This window comes from Erpetoichthys calabaricus, chromosome 11, assembly GCF_900747795.2.
Source record: "Erpetoichthys calabaricus chromosome 11, fErpCal1.3, whole genome shotgun sequence".
In the NCBI taxonomy this organism is placed as follows: domain Eukaryota; kingdom Metazoa; phylum Chordata; class Cladistia; order Polypteriformes; family Polypteridae; genus Erpetoichthys; species Erpetoichthys calabaricus.
This window is the reverse complement of record NC_041404.2, coordinates 65,839,403-65,859,340: the sequence shown is the minus strand read 5'-3', so window position 1 is coordinate 65,859,340 and position 19,938 is coordinate 65,839,403. Positions and strand designations below refer to the sequence as shown.

Below are 19,938 nucleotides of genomic sequence, written 5' to 3'. Positions count from 1 at the left end.
AAGGGTGATCCTTGGACACCTATGTGTGACAATAGAAAAAAGCATTGCTGTTGCATTGCAACTCCAAGGGACTGAGTTAGAATTACAGCCTGGTCACTAGAACCTGTGGAGTTTTTTTTTGTGCCATTTTTTTTTTCACTTTTTTTGTTCCCCAGTGTACATTTTCTCACATATAAATATGTTAAAGGGCCTGTGGTACAAGTGCATGTTAGGTACTCTGTGTATACTGTAACATGGCTGATTTGGAGAAAGCTCGCTGTGCAAAGAAGACCACATCACAGTCAAAAGACTGGTTGGTCACTAGAGTGAAGTGAGTTCCCCTTCAGCTCAACTGACTAAGATGGTTGTATTCAGAATGCAAAATACAGTGGCCAAAGTTCATTTCCAACACTTCAGAATTGAGGATTTATAACTAAGAGAAATGTTGTCACAGCATATTTCTTGCTATTGACAGATGAAAATTATGCACAGTTAATATCAAGAACATATTCACACTGTTACGCTATGACCACCAGCCTGTGCCATTGATATAGGACAGGATGGATCCATAGATTCCATTAGATTTTACTCCAAATTCTGACCCTACCATCTGTATATTGTAGCATAGCTTTGTCAGACCAGAGGACATTTTCCCAGTATTAATTTGTTTGCTTTTGGTGATAACAAACCCATGGTAACCTCATCTTCCTGTTCTTAGTTGACATGAGTGGATATTGCTTTGGTGTTCTGTTGCTGTTGCCTGTCGGCTTTGAGGTATGACATATTGTGCATTAAGAGATGTCGTTCTGAATACCACGTAAGAATGTATGGTCTTTCTTTGAGATTTAATGAATTTGGCTGTTCTCCTACGAGCCTTCTCATTAAGAATTGTCTGTCGTTGCAGAACAGCCACAGACCATTTTTTTTTTTTATGTTTTGCTTATCCATTCTTAATAATTGTTAAACTGTAATGTGGAAAAATCCTTGGAGGGCAGCTGTTTCTGAGATGCAGTAACCCCTATGTCTGCCACCAGTGAGTACACCACTGTCAATGTCAATTTGAAGACTCCTCTTCTAATGTTTGTTCAAACATAAACTAAACCTCCTGACCATTTCACTACTTTATATGTTAAATTGTATCACCTGATTGGTTGTTTGGAGGAGGCTATTTTGCAATAACAAGCTGGTGTACCTAATAAAGTGTCCATTGAATATACATATAAATGACATAAAACTATTAATATAATTATGACTAGCAAAATACCCACGCTTCGCAGCGGAGAAGTAGTGTGTTAAAGAGGTTATGTAAACATATATATATACATAAACATATATACATATATATATATACAAATACACATCCACATATATATATATATATATATACATATATCAACATATATATACACATACAGACACATATATACATATACATATTTGTATATGTACATATATATATACACATATATACATATACTTATTTGTATATCTACATATATATACACATATTTGTATATCTACATATATATACACATATATACATATACATACATATCTATCTACATACATACACATATATCTATCTATCTATCTATATACACATATCTATCTATCTATATATATCTATATCTATCTATCTATATATATCTATATATATCTATATATATATATCTATATATCTATATATATATATCTATATATCTATATATATATAGCTGATTACCCAGTGGATTCGCTCACTGAGTGCAAGAGAAAAAAATAAAATGTATGTATAAAATAAGTTTAATTGCCAAATTTATTTTTCCACAAATAAAGGGCACTTACAATAACATAGAAATCAATATAAACAACATTAACATCATTATCATATGAGAATATGAAGTAATATATAAGAAGCACATTGCATATAAATATAAATTATTAAACAGTAAAATGTTCTTCTATAATACGCTACCGTGGCTATTCGTTTGTCTGTCCAGGATTTTAAATCACCTGTAGCTCGCAAACCGTTTCACCTATTGACTTGAAATTTGGTACACATATACTACGTCACGTCTACTATTCGCTTTCCCACACATATGAACAAATATATATATATATACACATACATATACACACACATACACATATATACATATACATACATAGTGCATTGCAACACGGGCTGCGATTGTTACATGGGAGGGAGAGGACAAATCACAGCTTCCCGCTTTGTAATCGGGCTTGTGATTGCTGCTTTGACGGATGCCCAGATCCCACAGTATTTCCCCTTAGGAGAGGCGTTAGGCAAGTGTAATTGAATAGCGGTGCTGCAAGTTATTGCTCTTTTTATCTTTATTTTATTTTATTGTAGAGTCAACTCACAGCTGCGCGCACCAGTGCGTGCGTGGCGGATGCGTACGGCTGACGTTTTCATTGTCTACCACCTCCGCTAATCATTCTTGAGGCAGATTGAAGACTTAAGTGCCAGCTTAACTGAAAAATTAAAGAAAACATACTAAGTTTTAAAAAAAATCAGTTTTAACGGGAAAAGATGCCGACGAAAGAAGAGAAGCAGCGGGACGCTAGGGTGAAGAGCTGCTCATTAAGCAGCAAGCTCATCAACCTCTGAGCAAACGAATGGTAAACGTACAGAGAAAGAGGATAAATACTATGAATGGTCATGTCAAGTATATTCACTCCACGTTATCATGCAGTGCGCTGTTACTGGTATTTTGATAAAAGAATCTGAATAACATATAAGAAGCGTATAAATTATTAAACAGTAAAACATTAACATTTAAGAAGTAAAGATACATTGAGTACTACTGTAGTGCTTTCGGGTATAGTACATTTTTTGTTTGCCCATTACATGCATAAATGTATACATTTTTTGGTGTACCTACCCAAGAACACGCGACATGACCCGGCAGTTAAAAATTTATCGCTCCAGCAATTTTAACTCTGTTACAAAGTCATCTAATATGGTATTGCAAACGGCAGCGGGAGCGTTTCTATAAACTCAATTTAAACTTACTGTTTACACCGTGCTTTGAAGATGCATAGTATGCGACACGTGTTTCGCCGTAATTGTGGGCTCATTAGGAGTACACAGTCACTGCACTCCCTTACTGGAATCGATCCTCGGACGTAGAGGCGAAGCCCCTAACGTTGTGCTACGGCGTGTGGTTCGTTCATTTGACAGCATGTAGATCGGGGTAATTACATTGCAGGCATTCGTAGTCTGATTCACAATCTGATTGTATGGGTGGTTACCTACCAGGTAACGCTTGTGGTTGGTGAGCAAGTCGGCTAACTTCTGCCACGGTGTCCTCTTTCAGTTGCGAGAAGCAGATCATACAATGGTTGAAATAGTTTAATATATATAGCAAAATCACCGCGCTTCGCAGGGGCGAATATGGTATTGCAAACGGCAGCGTTTCTATAAACTTAATTTGAAGTTACGGTTTATACCGTGCTTTGTTTCATATTCTTTTCCTACTTTATCAATTGTGTAATGTGTTTTTTGAACAGGTTTGATTCATGGAAGTGATCACTCTTGCTGCGTTCAGTCACTTCACGTGAGCCGCTCTCTTGTGTGATGTTGCGATGTCCACGGGTTTATTTAATGTTAGCTAAGACCCGGCAGTTAAAAGTTTCTCGCTACAGCAATTTTAACTCTGTTACAAAGTGATGCAAACTCTCGTTTATACCTCGTGTCTTCTCATTAAACTTGTATCTCGCGAATATGGCATTGCAAACGGCAGCGTTTCTGTAAAGTTAATTTAAGGTTAGGTTTATACCGTGCTTTTTTATACCTCGTGTCTTCTCATTAAACTTGTATCTCGCGAATATGGTATTGCAAACGGCAGCGGGAGCGTTTCTATAAAGTTAATTTAGACTTACGGTTTACACCGTGCTTTTTTATACCTCGTGTCTTATGAAGATGCTTGTATGCGTCACTCACTCGCTTCTTATTGTTTCGCTGCCTTGTCAATTGTGTAATGAGTGTTTTCTTCAGCGCTCTTTGGGGCTCCTTCTTTTCTACGTACTGAGTTCACAGTCAGTTCACGTGATTACGTGGGAGGCGTGATGACGCGACACGCAACTCAGTCTCCTACGGCCATCTTGCTGCCTTCCATTACAGTATATGGCAAAAAAGAGGTTCCAGTTATGACCATTACGCGTATAATTTTGAAATGAAACCTGCCTAACTTTTGTAAGTAAGCTGTAAGGAATGAGCCTGCCAAATTTCAGCCTTCCACCTACACGGGAAGTTGGAGAATTAGTGATGAGTGAGTCAGTCAGTCAGTGAGTGAGTGAGTCAGTCAGTCAGTCAGTCAGTGAGGGCTTTGCCTTTTATTATTATAGATTATGGAGCTTGAAAGCACACATTATGAAACTGGCTTATCACTGTTCTCAGAAATAGGATGGTGTACAGAATTAATTAAAAAGACTAATCAGTTGACCAGTTGTTAGTAGTGAAATTCTAACCTGCATGTCTAATATTCATGCAACCAAAGATGGATAGAATGATAGATATGACAGGCACTATATAAGTAATTGTTGAGAGAGAAATTGATGAGTGGTTGTGCCTAAGATGCACAACGTACTTATGATGCTATATGTGGAATACTGTGTACAGCTTTGGCCTCCTTACCATATATACCAATTCTAGAAAAAAAAATGAAGATAGTGGAAATAAACTACAGTGAAAGGTTGAAGAAGATAAATCTTTTCATTTTAAATTAACCGATTTAAGGGGTGAGTGTGTTCACATATGGTTCCAGCATACTGCTCAGAACTACTGGGATAAGTTATTGAATGCAAGGCCCTGTATTAGAATAAAAGGGTTCTGAAAATGGATAGATGGATGAAAATTTTAAAAGTAAGTAAAGAATTCAATATTTTTTTAATTGTATCAGTTTGGCTTGTACAAGGTGTTACTATAAAATAAAGATGGGGGCATACGGTATATGGATGCTGGCTGAGGGTAAATTTCACCTAAGAGCTAAGAATTAATTCTTCTTGCAGAAAACTGCACACAAAGACACATGGGAAAGTTATGAAGTAGCATAGTTGGTGGTAGTACTTAAAGATTTTTATGTCTTGAATTAATATTTTGAAACCCTTGGTGCATGGGAAAGGTAAACTAGATTAAATCGGTGCTCTCTTAATTTGTTCTACAGTAATTTAGACATACCATGCTCCTTCCATTTTACTATAAGGCAGTAGTTAAGCATTATGCCAACTTGCTGCTCATTGCATACTGGGTAAGTAGTGCTTACTGTCTTCTAAAGCTATTAAAGTTTATTTGATTTAATCATTACAGTCTAAAATAATGACTTATGGGGGCCTTTTTCTGTGTCTCCGTGTGTTTTGTTTTGTTCAAGCCTTTTGCAACGTACTAAATAATAGGAGGACAGACATTTTGAGGTAATGTAGTTATTCTCACTAATCATGGAACCTGCGAGTGTAACATGTTGCACGTTCATTAACACATACAAGTAAGAATTTCAGTGTACTCCGCACATGTGACGGCAAAGACCCAATTTAGAAAAGAAAAAAAAAAATGGTATCTCTCTCTTTCCTAGGATGAAGCAGTGCGTGTAATGGATCAGATTGTACACTGGACTCAAGTTGACCCTTCTGGTTTAGGGCGACCGGAACTACCAGGAGCAGGACCCACTAATTCAATGGCTGTCCCTATGATGCTCTTGTGCTTGGTAGAACAGCTCATGGAAGATCGACCTGAAATGGCAAAAAAGTACAATGAGCTAGGCCACTGGTGCATTCAGCAGATCCTGCAGCATGTTCAGGTATTGAGTAGCAAGTGCAAGAGTGAGTGGTTAGTTAACTGAATGATGGCCGTGCAATTTGCTGTTACTGACTAGGCCTGGTTCACGCAGTCACTTTACTAATTTAATAGATTGTGATTTATTGCTGGAGCTAAACAGCTCTCACAAAGCCCTGGCAAGTTAGTTAATCAGTATATCATTTTATAATAGAAACTAAATTGGCATGTAAGGTGTTTTTTTTTTCCCCAGAGAGATGGAAATGCTATTCTGGAAACTGTTTCTACAGATGGACAAGAACTGCCAGGCTGTCTGGGCAGACATCAGAATCCAGGTGTGTTTGTTACCTAAACATGCAGTGTGCTGTTTTGCAATTCAAGAGGTTGATAGCTCTTAGCCCAAAACAACCTAAAAAGCCAAGGCCAAGAGTCCAGTTAGGCCTGGGACCCCTAATAAACATTTTGGAGCCCCTGTAATCCTCAAAATCAAAAATTGAGGGAGTCTGTAATTGTAACAATTGTAACAAATTGCTTAACACGTATTACATTTTGATAAAATAATGTAGTGATTGGCATGCTGCCCATCAAAAACATGGCATAAAGTGGAGTCTTGCCTGCAAGATAGGTTGGGTGGGGCTAGACACTTCAGTGGCAGCAGTCAGTCCAGCAGGAGTTGGGGTGTGTCTTTTGTCAAGGATTGGAAGGATTTGAGAATGGAGGTCAAGACTTTCCTATGAAACTAATAAATAGGAGCCCACATAAGCTTTTGTGCTCGTCATGGCCTCACTGATGCGGAGGAGTGTGACCATGGAAAGCAGAGAGTGGCTGAATTGGTAATGCTGACAGTGTTCATAGTGCAAGGGAGCAGCATGAGTCTGTTTGTATCTTGTCCTCCGTTTCCTATTTGTTGTTTTAGAGGTGTTTTAAATTAAAAGGAATGTGAATTAATTGTAAGAAACTGGGACATTGTGGCTACTAGCTAAGCAATTGAGCTTGTTGTACTGAATGGTCTCCTCTTGTTTGTCAAACATGTTATGTTTTAATCGGTCTTGTTAGGCTTTAGGAATTCTGTTTTGCTGTTTGTTATTGTTTAGTAAATAAGTCCTGTTGTTGACCTGAACTGTAATACAGTGTTGGACTTGGTCCTTCCATCTCAGTGATTACTACTCTATGCTCAACCACATATTTAGACAAAGGTAAATTTTATTGTGTTTTGTTTTATTTTAGTCTAGTTTAATAAAATGGTGATAGTCTATGGCATAGTCGGTCCATCCATCCATCCATTTTCCAACCCGCTGAAATGCTAAAATGGCTATTTCTTAATGTGAACTAAGGTAATTGAGTGTTGTGAATTAATTTGGCTCTATGGCATAGTGCCAAATTAATTCACAGCACTCAATTACCTTAGTTCACATTAAGAAATAGCCATTTTAGCATTGCTCACACGGAGTCTTAAGTGAGTATGTGTCCTGAATAGCGACCCTTCTTCGTGATGCTGGTCAAAAGTACAAGGTGGAGTGGCTTTATAATGTGGTTCATCTATTCGTATACATAGCCTAAGTTATAGTATTCTCGGCTACTAGCCAGTAAATATCACCAGGGTAAATGTCAGTGTTCACACAACACTGGAGTTCTAACTGGACCCTCCGATTAGCACAATGGCTAAGAATACCCCCTGCAAATTATACATGACACACCACATAGGTTTTATTTTTAATCTAAACCCAGCTCGTCTTGGTAATGGAAAAATTTAGATGTGATGTTCAGATTAGAAACAACCCATCTCTGAGACTTGCATGCTGGTCAGAGGTGGACTGGAGACCTGTTCTCAGCTCTGTATTTTCTCTGTTGATTTAATTAATTCTGCAGTTAACAGTAAAAAGTGAATGTTCTAAAAAGAGAAATAATCCTCAGAAGAAGAATTGCATTTTATAAAAATAAAGATCTTTTTGTGCTTTATTATTTTATGCCTATTGAAGCTATTAAGATCAAAGACATTTCAAAGCCTATTGTGGAGTATTTCCCATGCCTTGATCTTAATAGCCACACTGGTCTCTGTTTGTATTCTTTCTCTGGGCTTCAAAAGTACTTCAAACAAAAACAGAAGAATCTAAGCTCAGTCTCAAACCAGCACTACATGACCAACTAACCTTTTAATCTTTCCCTTCATCTTCCCTTCTAATGACTGCGTTTCACACCTACCCCTCTCTTTCACTTCTTTTGTCTTCCCAGCTTTGTTTGATGGCTAAACTCTATCTATCTAGTTTTTTAATTTTGCAAATTCAAACTTATGCAGTTGTTCACTAATTCATCAGATTAAGATGTTATTTTTCAGAAAAGGTATAGATCTGGACAGCTCAGGTACACTGTAGAGGTACAAAACCATTCCAGCCTGGGAAAGAACTGTAATGTTAAAGAAAAAAAAATTTTTTTTTGCTTTGTACCTCTCATTTCTTCAAAAATGTGAAGTTTATTTTAGAATTGCCATGGGCAGTATAGATAAATTTTACTGTTTTTGTAAATCTGACAGATCCAGAACTAAATCCCCAAAAGCTAAGCCAGAAGCACGTTTAATGGAGAGTAGTGGGCGGATGTCAGTTTATTAACTTTTTAGTTTTTATTTCTCCTTTCAGGTCACGCTTTGGAGGCAGGCTGGTTCCTATTGCAGTATGCCACCCGCCACCAAGATGAGAAGCTCAAGAAGTTGGCAATTGAGAAGTTCATGCTGTTGCCATTGGCATCTGGTTGGGATCAGCAGCATGGTGGACTGTTTTATTTCCTTGATGTTGATGGCCACTGTCCCACGCAGGTGTGTTTTGACATCCAATACAGGGTACTAGTCTCTATTTGATAGGAAATATTTTTTTTCTTTTCTGTATTCACTGTGGTACTTTCTGTCTTAGCTTGAGTGGAATATGAAGTTGTGGTGGCCACACTGTGAAGCTTTAATTGCATTCCTCATGGGGTATTGTGAGACCAAGGATCCTAATCTGCTGGAGAAATTCACTCAGCTCTTCCAGTACACCTTCTCACATGTGTGTTCTTCCATTCTAATTAACATTTAATCTCATGCTAAACAAAGAGAAAGAACTGAACTATTGTGACTTTTCTGCTGCAGTTTCCAGATGCAGTACATGGGGAATGGTTTGGATATCTGAGTCGGCAAGGTCTAGTGGCACTCGACATTAAAGGAGGACCTTTTAAGGGTGAGTTGAAAAACTAACATTCTGATGGGATGTAAGGAGTACTTTTAAAATGGAGAGAATAAAATGGAAAAACATTGTTAATATCAGCATACAATTTAGAATTCTCAATATTGGTGATAATTAAGAGTAAATGAATTACAGGAGTACAGGATTCTTTGGCTGCTTTTGTGTGTTGTTTGGTCCCTATTTTTGTGCGTTAATTTCAAGCCTGTTCATCGTGGGTGTTGGACTCCACCAGGGGTTCATCTTGTCTCCTCTCCTGTGCATAATTTTCATGGATGGAAAGAGAAATTGCGGCTAAGGCTTTTAGGAATATAATGACTCCATCATTGGTGTTTGCAGATGAGGTTGTCCTCTTAGCCCCTTCAGACCTTGGTTTGCACCAGAGTGTTATATGATTATCATCTCCAGATCTAATGTCAGGGTTCTCTTCTGGGAAAGAGTGGTTTGTCTGGTAAGTGGAGAACTTCATGTAGCTTCGGCACTCCTTTGCAAGTGAGGGAAGAGGTGATCATGAGATTAATCAATGATTTTGTGCAGTGGAAACAGTTTTGCAGATGTTCTACCAAACTGTGATGATGATGTAGAAGCAAAATGTATGGATGAAGTGTTTGATTTATCAGTCAGTCTGCAGACCCAACATAACCTATGGGCATCATCTCTGGATGGTGACCAAAAGAATAAGATCGTAAGTACAAGAAACCAAAATAAAAGTATCTGCACAGTGCTGTTGGCCTCTTACTCCATTAGTAGGTTGACGATGTCCAAAATGCAGGAATACCTTGGAGATGAACTACTGTTTCTCCAGGACAAGAGCAGCTATTTGGTGTGGTATGGGCATGTAGGTAGAATTTACTTGGGTGCCACCCATGAGCAGTAGTGTAAAAAGGACAGTTCACTATGAAACGAACTGTGGCAGACTTGGGACATGCTATACGAATTCTATCTCTCAATTTAAGAACAACTGAGAATTCTCTGGTAGGTGTTCAAAGAATTCATTAGGGATAGTATCCATCTTGTATATTGCTACCATATTCCATTACCAGAAAGAGTGGCATGAAAGTGAAGTGACACACATAGATGAAATCATTTTTGTTTTTTCGTTACACATTTTCTAATTTCCTCTATTACATTTGCACTCCATTTGCTTTGTATGAGCATCAGAAACTGTCCTAAATTAGTTTTTTTTGGTGGATTGGATCAGAACAGGGTTGGAACAGGGAAACTATGGGGGTGAGGAATCTTCTTTGACTGAAGAGTCTCTTTAAAATAAGGTTTGAGAAGTGTAGTGAAATGTGAACTGGATGATTAACTTCTGATACTTTGGCCGGAGCATTTTTATTTGAAGAATTCCTTATGGGGAAATACTCATCATATATTTTCTTATACTAAAACTGTCTGCCACCCACTCCCTTCATTTTAGCTGTTGTACTCTGTAAGGTGTCAGACCTGTCAGCTTGGCCTTCATAACAACCTAGTGGTTCTCTCTTCCTTTACCTCTGGGGGGTATCTGTGTTACATTAGTGTAAGCAATCGTGAGGAAAACACCATGTTCCCCTCGAGTGGACACCACCTGTATGCCTTGTTAACCGAATTAATCACTGATGTGTAACTATATAGATAGCATTTAAAATTGCCTAAAGATAAAAAGGCTAAGGAGAGTAAAATAACAATATGGCCAAACTGCCAAAGAATTGGAGATGGAAGAGGCTTGGGTATACACAGGTGGATTCATTATCATCATAAATTATGTAACCTGCATCAAATGCCATTAAACCATTTAAAGTGAGTCCTGAAAAGAGTTAAATGAGAAATACCTGAATCCCTGAACCCTTACCCACATCCAAAGAATGTGACCCTTGTGTAAGTATTGCTCCCCAATATCAACTTAAAGCTTAGTACCTTAACTTTTCTATTTGGTCAATTACAGGGTATAACACCAGTTTTATGTGATTTGTTCTGGTGAAGGTCATATGAGTAAAAATATCAATGCTAACATAACATACCATTTACCACAGTACTAATCATTACCTCTTATCATCCTGCCAACAATGAATGCAAGAAATACACCATGTGCTTTTATGAAATGAATGCAGAAGACCCTTGAAAACTTCAGATGTTAAGTTCATGCATTTAACAGCTTATCAGATAGCAACTGGTAGAAAATCTGGTAGACGTAATCTTGATAGACATATGCTGCTTACCAGATAGAAGGAGAGGTGAGATGACTGTGTGGGGTACAGCATATTTATGGTAAAAGTCCATGAGATTTGCTGGTTAAACTTGAGTTTGAAATTGAACGTGAAATTTCTTGAAAAATTAAATATACAAACCGGTTTCTTGTAACATTCACTTTCTCACTTTTTTTTCCTTGTCAGTTTGTCCTGATGGTGCTTGCAATGTTAAAGAAAAGTAGTGATGTTCCCAAAAGCAGTAAATTGTTTGTTTTTTTTAATTATTCAGTTGGAGATTTCCTTCACTTGGTAAGACTGTTTTCCTCCATCACTCCAGCCTCCAATACTCCACCCCACAGCAAACCCTTTCTTTATCCTGCTCTAGATAATCGACGTCTGATTCAGGTCTTTATTTTCACTTCTTTTTCAGTGCACTTTCTGAGCTGGACTGAGCAGGCCTGACCAGGAAATTCTCTCTTGAAGAGTTTCCAGCTCTTCCTAGGGAGTTCCAAGATACCATTCTTTCCAGTACAGCTTTGGCCTACTATTTTTCTTATTTCTAGTGGGTTTTATCTAGTCCACCTCCTGAGACACTTCCTCACTAACTGATCGTTCATCTGCAGACATAGCGGTCCTCCTACCATGTTCTCCCTTATTATCATGTTTGTCAGTGTATTTGGTGGGATCCTAATTTTGTCAAAGTGCTCCTTTCACTTCTCCTTGATGTCCCTAGTTGAGATTGTTTTCCCTACCCTAGCCTGGGTGTCCCATCGCCTTCACACCTGTGGGCTTTGCTGCTGCTGCTGCTCCTTGTCCTGATTATACTCCTCAGTCAAATGTGGAGCCTCTTCTGCTACTATTGCACAGTGGCTCGCTTTCATTAACTTCACAGCTTCCCTCACTACTGGTGTTGATCAGTAGGCTCTAGCATTGCTCCCATGACCAGGACTAACCATATTTTGGCCAGGCTTATTGTGTCTGGATGTTGGTAGTAGAAGCAGCTACATATCTGGAGATGAAGTATATTATGAAATGTCTGTGTCTGCTCAGTTTACATTCATTGCGCTTGATTTGCCCAGAGTCCAGTCTTCTAAAAGTCATTGGAATTTCTTCTTCACTTTCTTAGGCTAAACAAACTGACTGTCATGTGACTTATTTATTTATTTTTTTAAATAACATTGGTCTTGTCTACAGCTGCATTCATTCACACAAACGCAACATCACAAGGACTTCAATCCTTCCAAAAAATGCATCCCTCCATGTTCATGTGTAAGGTGCCTCAGCAGCATACACATTGAGGAGATGTTTTTCTTTTTAAGGGCTCTCCAGTGAGAGTGGGTCAGGTTTTTACCATGACATCTTGATGACAGTTGCATATTACTAGCAGTATTGGGGTCTTCACCAGTCTGTATCCTTCCTTACAGTGAACTGAATCGCCATCACCAGACATTCTTTCAGGTGTTTGAATAAGTAGCTGAGAAACCGGGAGTGTCAATAAACCATTAGTATGTCTCTGGTTCAGCAGCTTTGCAGCTGCTGCTGCTTTTATTTTAGGAAGTGAAAAAGGAAAAAAAATTATAATAACATTATTATTATTATTGATGTACACATGAAAAGATGTGCAGTTAGTTTGATTTAAAGGTGTAAATCAAGGCAGCATACGATATACGTTTCAGGCAAAGGACCTTTTCACTCTCGTGCAGACAGAATTGAGGAGCATGGGATAAATGCCAGTCGACAGATGGCCTCCATTGTTAAGCAAGAAATACTGATGCTTTGTATATTAACAAAACCATTATATATTACAAAATTTTCTCATGTTTAGGTTTTAAAAATCCAATTGTAATGCTTTTTTTATTTAATTTTCGAGGACCAGATAGTCTTCTATATAAACGTCTACATGTGGAAGTGTGTGTGTGTGTGTGTGTGTGTGTGTGTGTGTCTGGCCGGCCCGGAAGTGTGAGGTGGAGTCGGGGTAAGGGCTCCAGCTCCAAGGAAACAGAAAACTTGCTTAGGTGCTAATAACTCAAGCGAGACAAGCACGTCAGCAAAATGAAACCTACGAAGAAAGACAAAGTCGCTTAGGCGCTAACATTGTCAAATCGGGTATCCCTTTTACTTTTCCTCCTGCTGCTAATGCACAAGAAATCCGAGCACGCTGGCAAATCGAATCCTCCTAGGACAGAGATGCCCAGAGTAGTTCCTTTCAATTACCTGACATCTCTACATTTCCATTTTTTTTTTTTTTCTGATGATTTCAATAGTTTCTAGGACCCCGGGCTTTTTACAGCACAGGCTTACACAGCTAGTTATGAGAAAAAGGAGTTGGCAAATGTGCAGAGGACAATTTAAAAAAAAAAAAAAAAAAAAAAAAAAAAAAACTAGAATATCGGAGCAGTGGCAAAGTTTTATACTGCAATAATTGGGGAAAAGAGCAAGGGTGGATAAGAGTCCATGCTGCTGTACAAACAGTTCTGTGCACATCTAATCTGGCCAGCTGTGAGCGTGACAGCGCCCAGTGATAGGCTGGCACCCCTTGCAGAGACTGTGCCTGCCTTGCTTTGGATAGGCTGTTGCTCCTAGTGACCATTTAGTAAATTTAGAATTGCACAGAAAATGACTGAAATACTTTGAAGAGCAAATAAATACTTTGTTGATTTTTTTTTTTTTTTTTTCCCAGGATGCTTCCATGTGCCTCGCTGCCTGTACATGTGTGAGAAGTTGCTGGATGGCTTGCTTGGAAAGTCCCCTCTTCTGTGAGTTGCCTGGATCTCCCTACAGAAAGATGGCTGAAATCTGTGAAAATCAGTAGGGGTGATGATCATAAAAATAAAACGGATATCAAAAATGCCCTGGTGATGGGTAAGGAAGCAGCTACTTGGCATCTTTGGATGGAAGGTGATGCCTTTAAGGGAGACTAGATCATATATCCCTGATGTAATAGTTTCTAATTAGTATCAATCTGTGAAGCATATGATTTAGATCATATATCCCTGATGTAATAGTTTCTAATTAGTATCAATCTGTGAAGCATATGATTATAACACAGACGACCAAAACTCATGTAAAAGGAGAAAGCAAAAGCAGCATCAGGATTTGTGTCAAATGTAAGGGCAACCCGTCCAACTCCAGCAGCTTCAGTGATTCTGCACCTAACAGTTTACGTCAGTTGCTATTGACAGGTCTGTTTTAATGATGGGATTGGCTCATTTGTTTTTGTAGCTCCACCACTTCTCCCAAATTGACAAAGTGTGCCAGGACGTGTTTGCATCCTGCTTTGCTTCCTTAAACTGCTGGATGCCTAGATGGGGATGTTAGACAAGTGACAAGTGTTAGGCAAAACATAACATAAGGCGATGAGAGAGGGGAAAGCATGGTTGTGTATAAACTACCCTAAGCTTGCAAGCAATGACAATTTCATCTTCTACTTCCACAGCTGGAGAGAAAAAAGCAGTAATGTATGATGTTGTCCTTGCACAGTTTAAACCAGTAGTTCTTCCTCCTCTAAAGCTTTTCCTATTTTCACTCCTCCATTCTCACCTGTTTTACATTTCCTCGTCTGACACTCCTTCCTCCCTTAGATCCCCCTTCACACAGCTAAATGATTGTCTCTTTGGTCGTCCTTTTCTCCTCCAGCCTGACACCTCCATTTCTAAACCGTATCTCCATATCCAAACTGATAGCAGTAAAACTCTGAAATGATGGCCTGTAGAAGCTGCAGGTTTATAAAGTAGTGAACATGTTCTGTAGCTAATCCACACTCCATTTTTGAATTGAGTCTCATTTTTCCTTAACCAGCTGCCAATTAACAATGAAGGTGAAAGGGAAACCAAGAGCCAACCTGGTAACTTGGACCCATTTACACCTAAACAAAATCAGAATTAATCAAATATTTGGAAAGGTAAAAGTGAAAGGCTAAAAAAAATCGTGATCAACTCTGCACCACAACCAGCAGTATTAGAAATGTCTGATGTGGCTGAATTAGAACACTAATAAGCCATAGAATTCAGCAGAAGCAAGAACATGCAGCCAATGTTATGTAACCAGTTTAGGAGAAGCCATTTTGACATGACTTCTACAGCTTCTGCATTGCTTCACCCTCACTTTTTGTAGCATCTAAATTAGCAATGGAAGTGACTTGATGATTGCTTGACAGCTCTTAGCATATACTGTACATTTTAACAATTCCCATCGCCTTCTGATCACATTCAACTGACTCTCTAAACCAAAATTATTATTATTATTGTAATTAGGACAGAGTAATACTAAGCTCTACGTAATTTAAAGACGGGACAGAAAAGAAGACCCCGTCAACTTGCAATAATAAAAGGAAAGGAAAATGTGTTAACAATATGTTGGTGTGTTCATCAACAGCAATGTGTCCCCAAACTACGTACATTCAAAACCTTCTGCTTACACTTACTGTATATATTGGCGACTGCTTCCCACAAAATTTCCCTTCAGCATACTGTGTGTAATTTCACTTTCCCACCCTTGTATACATAAGAGAGAGCGAGAGACATGCAAAAAGCACATAACACATACATCATTTACATGAGACCTGCAACACAAAAATCTGAGATTAAAAAGCGTATTGTTTAGACAATCTCGATGCGATCGTGGAAAGCTGATAGTTTAAATAGAAAATTTGTGGATGAAAGGGAGAGTAGGAAGATGAAGCTACCCCAAAGAATATAAGAAAAAAATCCCATCTCTCCCTCCGTGAGTGCCACATTCCTCAAGATGAGGTACATGAGGATTGTGTTTATAGTGTAAGTTTTCTCAGCACATTGCTGTGTTGCCGCACTGATTTTTAAAATATCCTTTTTTTAATCCTGTATAATTTTGATAGGGAGTAATAAAAGATGCAAATAGGATGTAGCCATGATCATGCGTAAACATTATGGTGGCCTTTACCCTCAACTCCAGCCCTCTTGTCCGGTTTTACCCCCCAAAGTCTCTGTTTTGTTCTCCCATTTATACTCGATATCCTGTAGACCACGGGTGTCGAACTCCGGTCCTGGAGGGCCGCAGTGGCTGCAGGTTTTCATTCTAACCATCTTCTGAATTGGTGACCAGTTTTTGCTGCTAATTACAGTAACTTCTTTTGCCTTCACTTTAATTAACTTGACTCAGGCCCCTTAGTTTCCTTAATTAGCAGCCCCCCTGTGCCCATCACACAATATCTCAAAATAAAGAAAGGTGATGGTCTCGGTAAGGTTGATCTCTCAGGTCACCAATACATTTTGACTTTGTTCTTAGAAAAAACAGAAAATCAACAGTTTGGGAAATGTCTGCTGTGGCAAAATGAGAGCAGCGAAAAGCCGTGGAATTAAATAACGGGTTCAGTTAACATCAAGAACTGGCTTCTCATTAAGAGATTGGTTAGAGTGAAACTGGTTGAACTTTGAAGGCCCAATTTAGCTGGTCATCTGTCGTCTTATTTCTGTTTGGCTGTCATTTAATGAAGAAAGGAATCAATTCAGAGGACTGAATCCTTAAAAACAAGGCTATTAAAATGAAGGGAAAAGGAGTTAATTAGCAGTGAAAACTGGTCACTGATTAGGAAAAGGGTTAGAATGCAAACCTGCAGCCACTGCGGCCCACCAGGCCTGGAGTTCGACACCCCTGAGTAGACCTTTAACTAAATGTCTCTAAATCCCATGCTGTTATCACACCGTCACGCACCTTAGTTCAGCAACTTCCTCTCCCTTCTGCATTTTTAACCACAAGCAGCCATGCAGCATTAAAGAACAGGTAGGAGAGTGTTGCACATTTAATTATGTATTGTAGATAATACAACCAAATTATTAAACAAAGTACAAATATGAGTGTTGGCGAATCATACAACCTGATGGTGCTACATGTGTAGTTTCAGGCAGCACATAAACTTATAGTTCCATTCAATTTTCTCAGGTGATCATCTTTATAGGGCCAAGCAGCCTGTTTGTCTCAATATGGCTGCCAAGAGAAGGCAGAGAGAGAGAAGGGGGGCCGAGACAGAGTGACCAAACTTGAACCAGTCGGTGTCGCACATCAACGTGGCCCTCCTGATTTAACATGCAATCCTAATCCACCACATCCCAGAAATGGACTCCCTACTCCATACCAGTTCTTCTTTCAGCCTGGCTCAATCCTGTTCCATCCAGCTAGATTGCTCTTTCATCTTAAGCTGGCTGGCCAGTGTAAAGCCCCTCCTGGTGGGATGGCTCATAGAATATCCTGCACAGAGTTATAACAAAGTACCTTTGCAAAACTGGTTACAAGTAGACCACTGAATGCCACAAATTCCACTTCCAAAGCAGCACTTAATGAAAAGGCCCTCGTCAGTGGTAGCGTTCCTCGTCCTTTGGACAATTCATAGTCCGTGCGTTTACATGAGCTTTAATAACCTGATTATTCATAGAAACTTAGTTCCTAAAATGCCAAATGGGTTATTGGTTTCTGAGAAAATTAGTTAACAGTTGTAGATTTCTGTGCGAGTAAACTGGGTCGTTGGCCATGTAAACCCTTAACAGGGTTACACTTAAGGATTTTATAGTCTGCACACTCTTTGTATGTATGCACACGCTGTCAGCAGCCACAGGTGAACGTCTCCACAAGACAAATTTCCTGAGGTAAATGCTTGGCCGATTGTATCGTTCCATCACCTGGTTGAAATATTCTGTGACAGTATGTCAGAAATCGCTAAATTTATGTTGATGAGCTGAGTGTGCAGTGCTAAGCTGAGCAGCACAATCTCAAGAGCAGTAGGGTAATGCATAAAGTCTGGTGCCTTTCGCAGTCCAATAACATATATTAAAGTAAAGAGTAACCCAACACAAAAGTTATTTTATTGACATACAAATACCTGCGTTATTATTATCCCAGCAGCACTGGGTGTAATGTGAGAAGCACATGTACTGGTGTGTCTGCCCTCCGCAGAGCTCAATCGCACAATGAAGCAGAAAAGAGTGTGCTTCATACAATCCAGTAACAGAAACATATTAGTAAAGTGTCATTTTAATTTTAATCTAGATAGATATAGATAGATAGATAGATACTTTATTAATCCCAATGGGAAATTCACATTCTCCAGCAGCAGCATACTGATACAATAAATAATATTAAATTAAAGATTGATAATAATGCAGGTGAAAAACAGACAATAACTTTGTATAATGTTAAATGTTAACGTTTACCCCCCCCCCCGGGTGGAATTGAAGAGTTGCATAGTTTGGGGGAGGAACGATCTCCTCAGTCTGTCTGTGGAGCAGGACAGTGACAACAGTCTGTTGCTGAAGCTGATCCTCTGTCTGGAGATGATACTATTTAGTAGATGCAGTGGATTCTCCATAATTGATAGGAGCCTGCTGAGCGCCCTTCGCTCTGCCACAGATGTTAAACTGTCCAGCTCCATGCAAACAATAGAGCCTGCCTTCCTCACCAGTTTGTCCAGGCGTGAGGCGTCTTTCTTCTTAATGCTGCCTCCCCAGCACACCACCGCGTAGAAGAGGGCGCTCGCCACAACTGTCTGATAGAACATCTGCAGCAACTTTTATCTGTTTATGATAGATATGTGGAATCAGTTTGATTTGGTGACGCAGCGGCCGGCGTTCATATCTCAGATTATCTGTGGCACGGGTTAGGAATGTTATTTACTTCTGAGCACACAAAGGCCTAACATATTTTAAAAACACAAGAAAATAATCACAAGCGTCATGCTTATTTTCGGATTCACAGTGGCCAATGCTGACAGTTTAACTTTAATGTCGTTGGAGTGTTTTGACAAAAGGAGAACTCCTGAGGATTACTTGCACGTGGAAACGTGAATTTTTAAGAAATCGGGTTTATGCGTTAACCGGGTTACTTAACTTTTCACAGCTGATGTTGTCAATGACTTGCTTAAAGAAAGCTGTTAATGACAATTAAGAAATGATTATGTAAATATTATTCTACAACACAGTCTCCCACAGCCCAAAACTAAAAATAAATCCTCACCATGTCTGCACAGCTTCTGTTTATTTCACTGTTCTGTTTTATGTCTGTTTGAATCCAAAAGGACTTGTAAGCTTCAGTAGCCACTGAGATAGACTGAGGGCAGGGTACTGTGCAAGGAGGGCTGCAAGACGATGTCAGCTGGGGGGCCGGGCACTAGCCCACCTCCAGCCAAAAGCAAAGATAAGGATTAATTTTAAAGCGCCAGGACTGCCATGTAGAGCTCAGATTGGCCGTCCATCGCCTGACTTTTCTTGCATGCTCAGCGTTTCAGGAAGTGTCCGATTTTGGCCTGTCACCGTAAAGCACGTCGGGTTCTGCACAGACAGCCCTGAGGCATGCTGGGGGGTTTTCAGGCTGCAAGTCGGTCTTAATGGCACCGTATCTCCTGGTTGTATTTCGGGCAGCTGTTGTGAGCCAACACCACACCGAGGCCATGATGGACCTTTTAGTTTTAATACATTTCTTTATCGTATGCCTGATTAAGTTACTTAAATCTGTTTTTTCCAATAACATTTCAAATGATGATTTTGACTGAAATTGTATGGATGTTTCTTTTAATAAAAATGTTCCCAAAATGTTCTTTGCTTTGTTTAAACTTGTAATGTTATCCACCAAATGCTTTTGGGATATTCTGTGGCCCCACAACAATCAACTGGAAAACCTGTGGGAAGGGCCCCTGGGGTTTTGCTTCCATTCAGCAGAATAACTTGGTCCTTGTGACGAGGATTTGCTGGAGATCTCAGTCACTTAAGTTGGTGTTCATTTAGGAATGCGTTTGGTGTAAACTGGTCAATTAGGAGTGCATCGACTTCTTCATACGTACTGC

At 39.2% G+C, this 19,938-nt stretch overlaps 1 protein-coding gene across 2 annotated transcripts in view; it reads left to right on the top strand.

The window, feature by feature from the left end:
- renbp (renin binding protein) overlaps positions 1-19,691 on the top strand; it is a 45,765-nt gene extending 26,074 nt beyond the window's left edge. For both annotated transcript variants that reach the window (XM_028813255.2, XM_051933366.1), the window contains exons 6-11: positions 5,553-5,777; positions 6,006-6,087; positions 8,386-8,561; positions 8,656-8,787; positions 8,871-8,958; positions 13,813-19,691. In XM_028813255.2, the coding sequence (XP_028669088.1) occupies positions 5,553-5,777; positions 6,006-6,087; positions 8,386-8,561; positions 8,656-8,787; positions 8,871-8,958; positions 13,813-13,892 (783 nt within the window). In that variant the 3' untranslated portion in view covers positions 13,893-19,691. The remainder of the gene's footprint in view (positions 1-5,552; positions 5,778-6,005; positions 6,088-8,385; positions 8,562-8,655; positions 8,788-8,870; positions 8,959-13,812) is intronic.
- Positions 19,692-19,938: the final 247 nt, after the last annotated feature.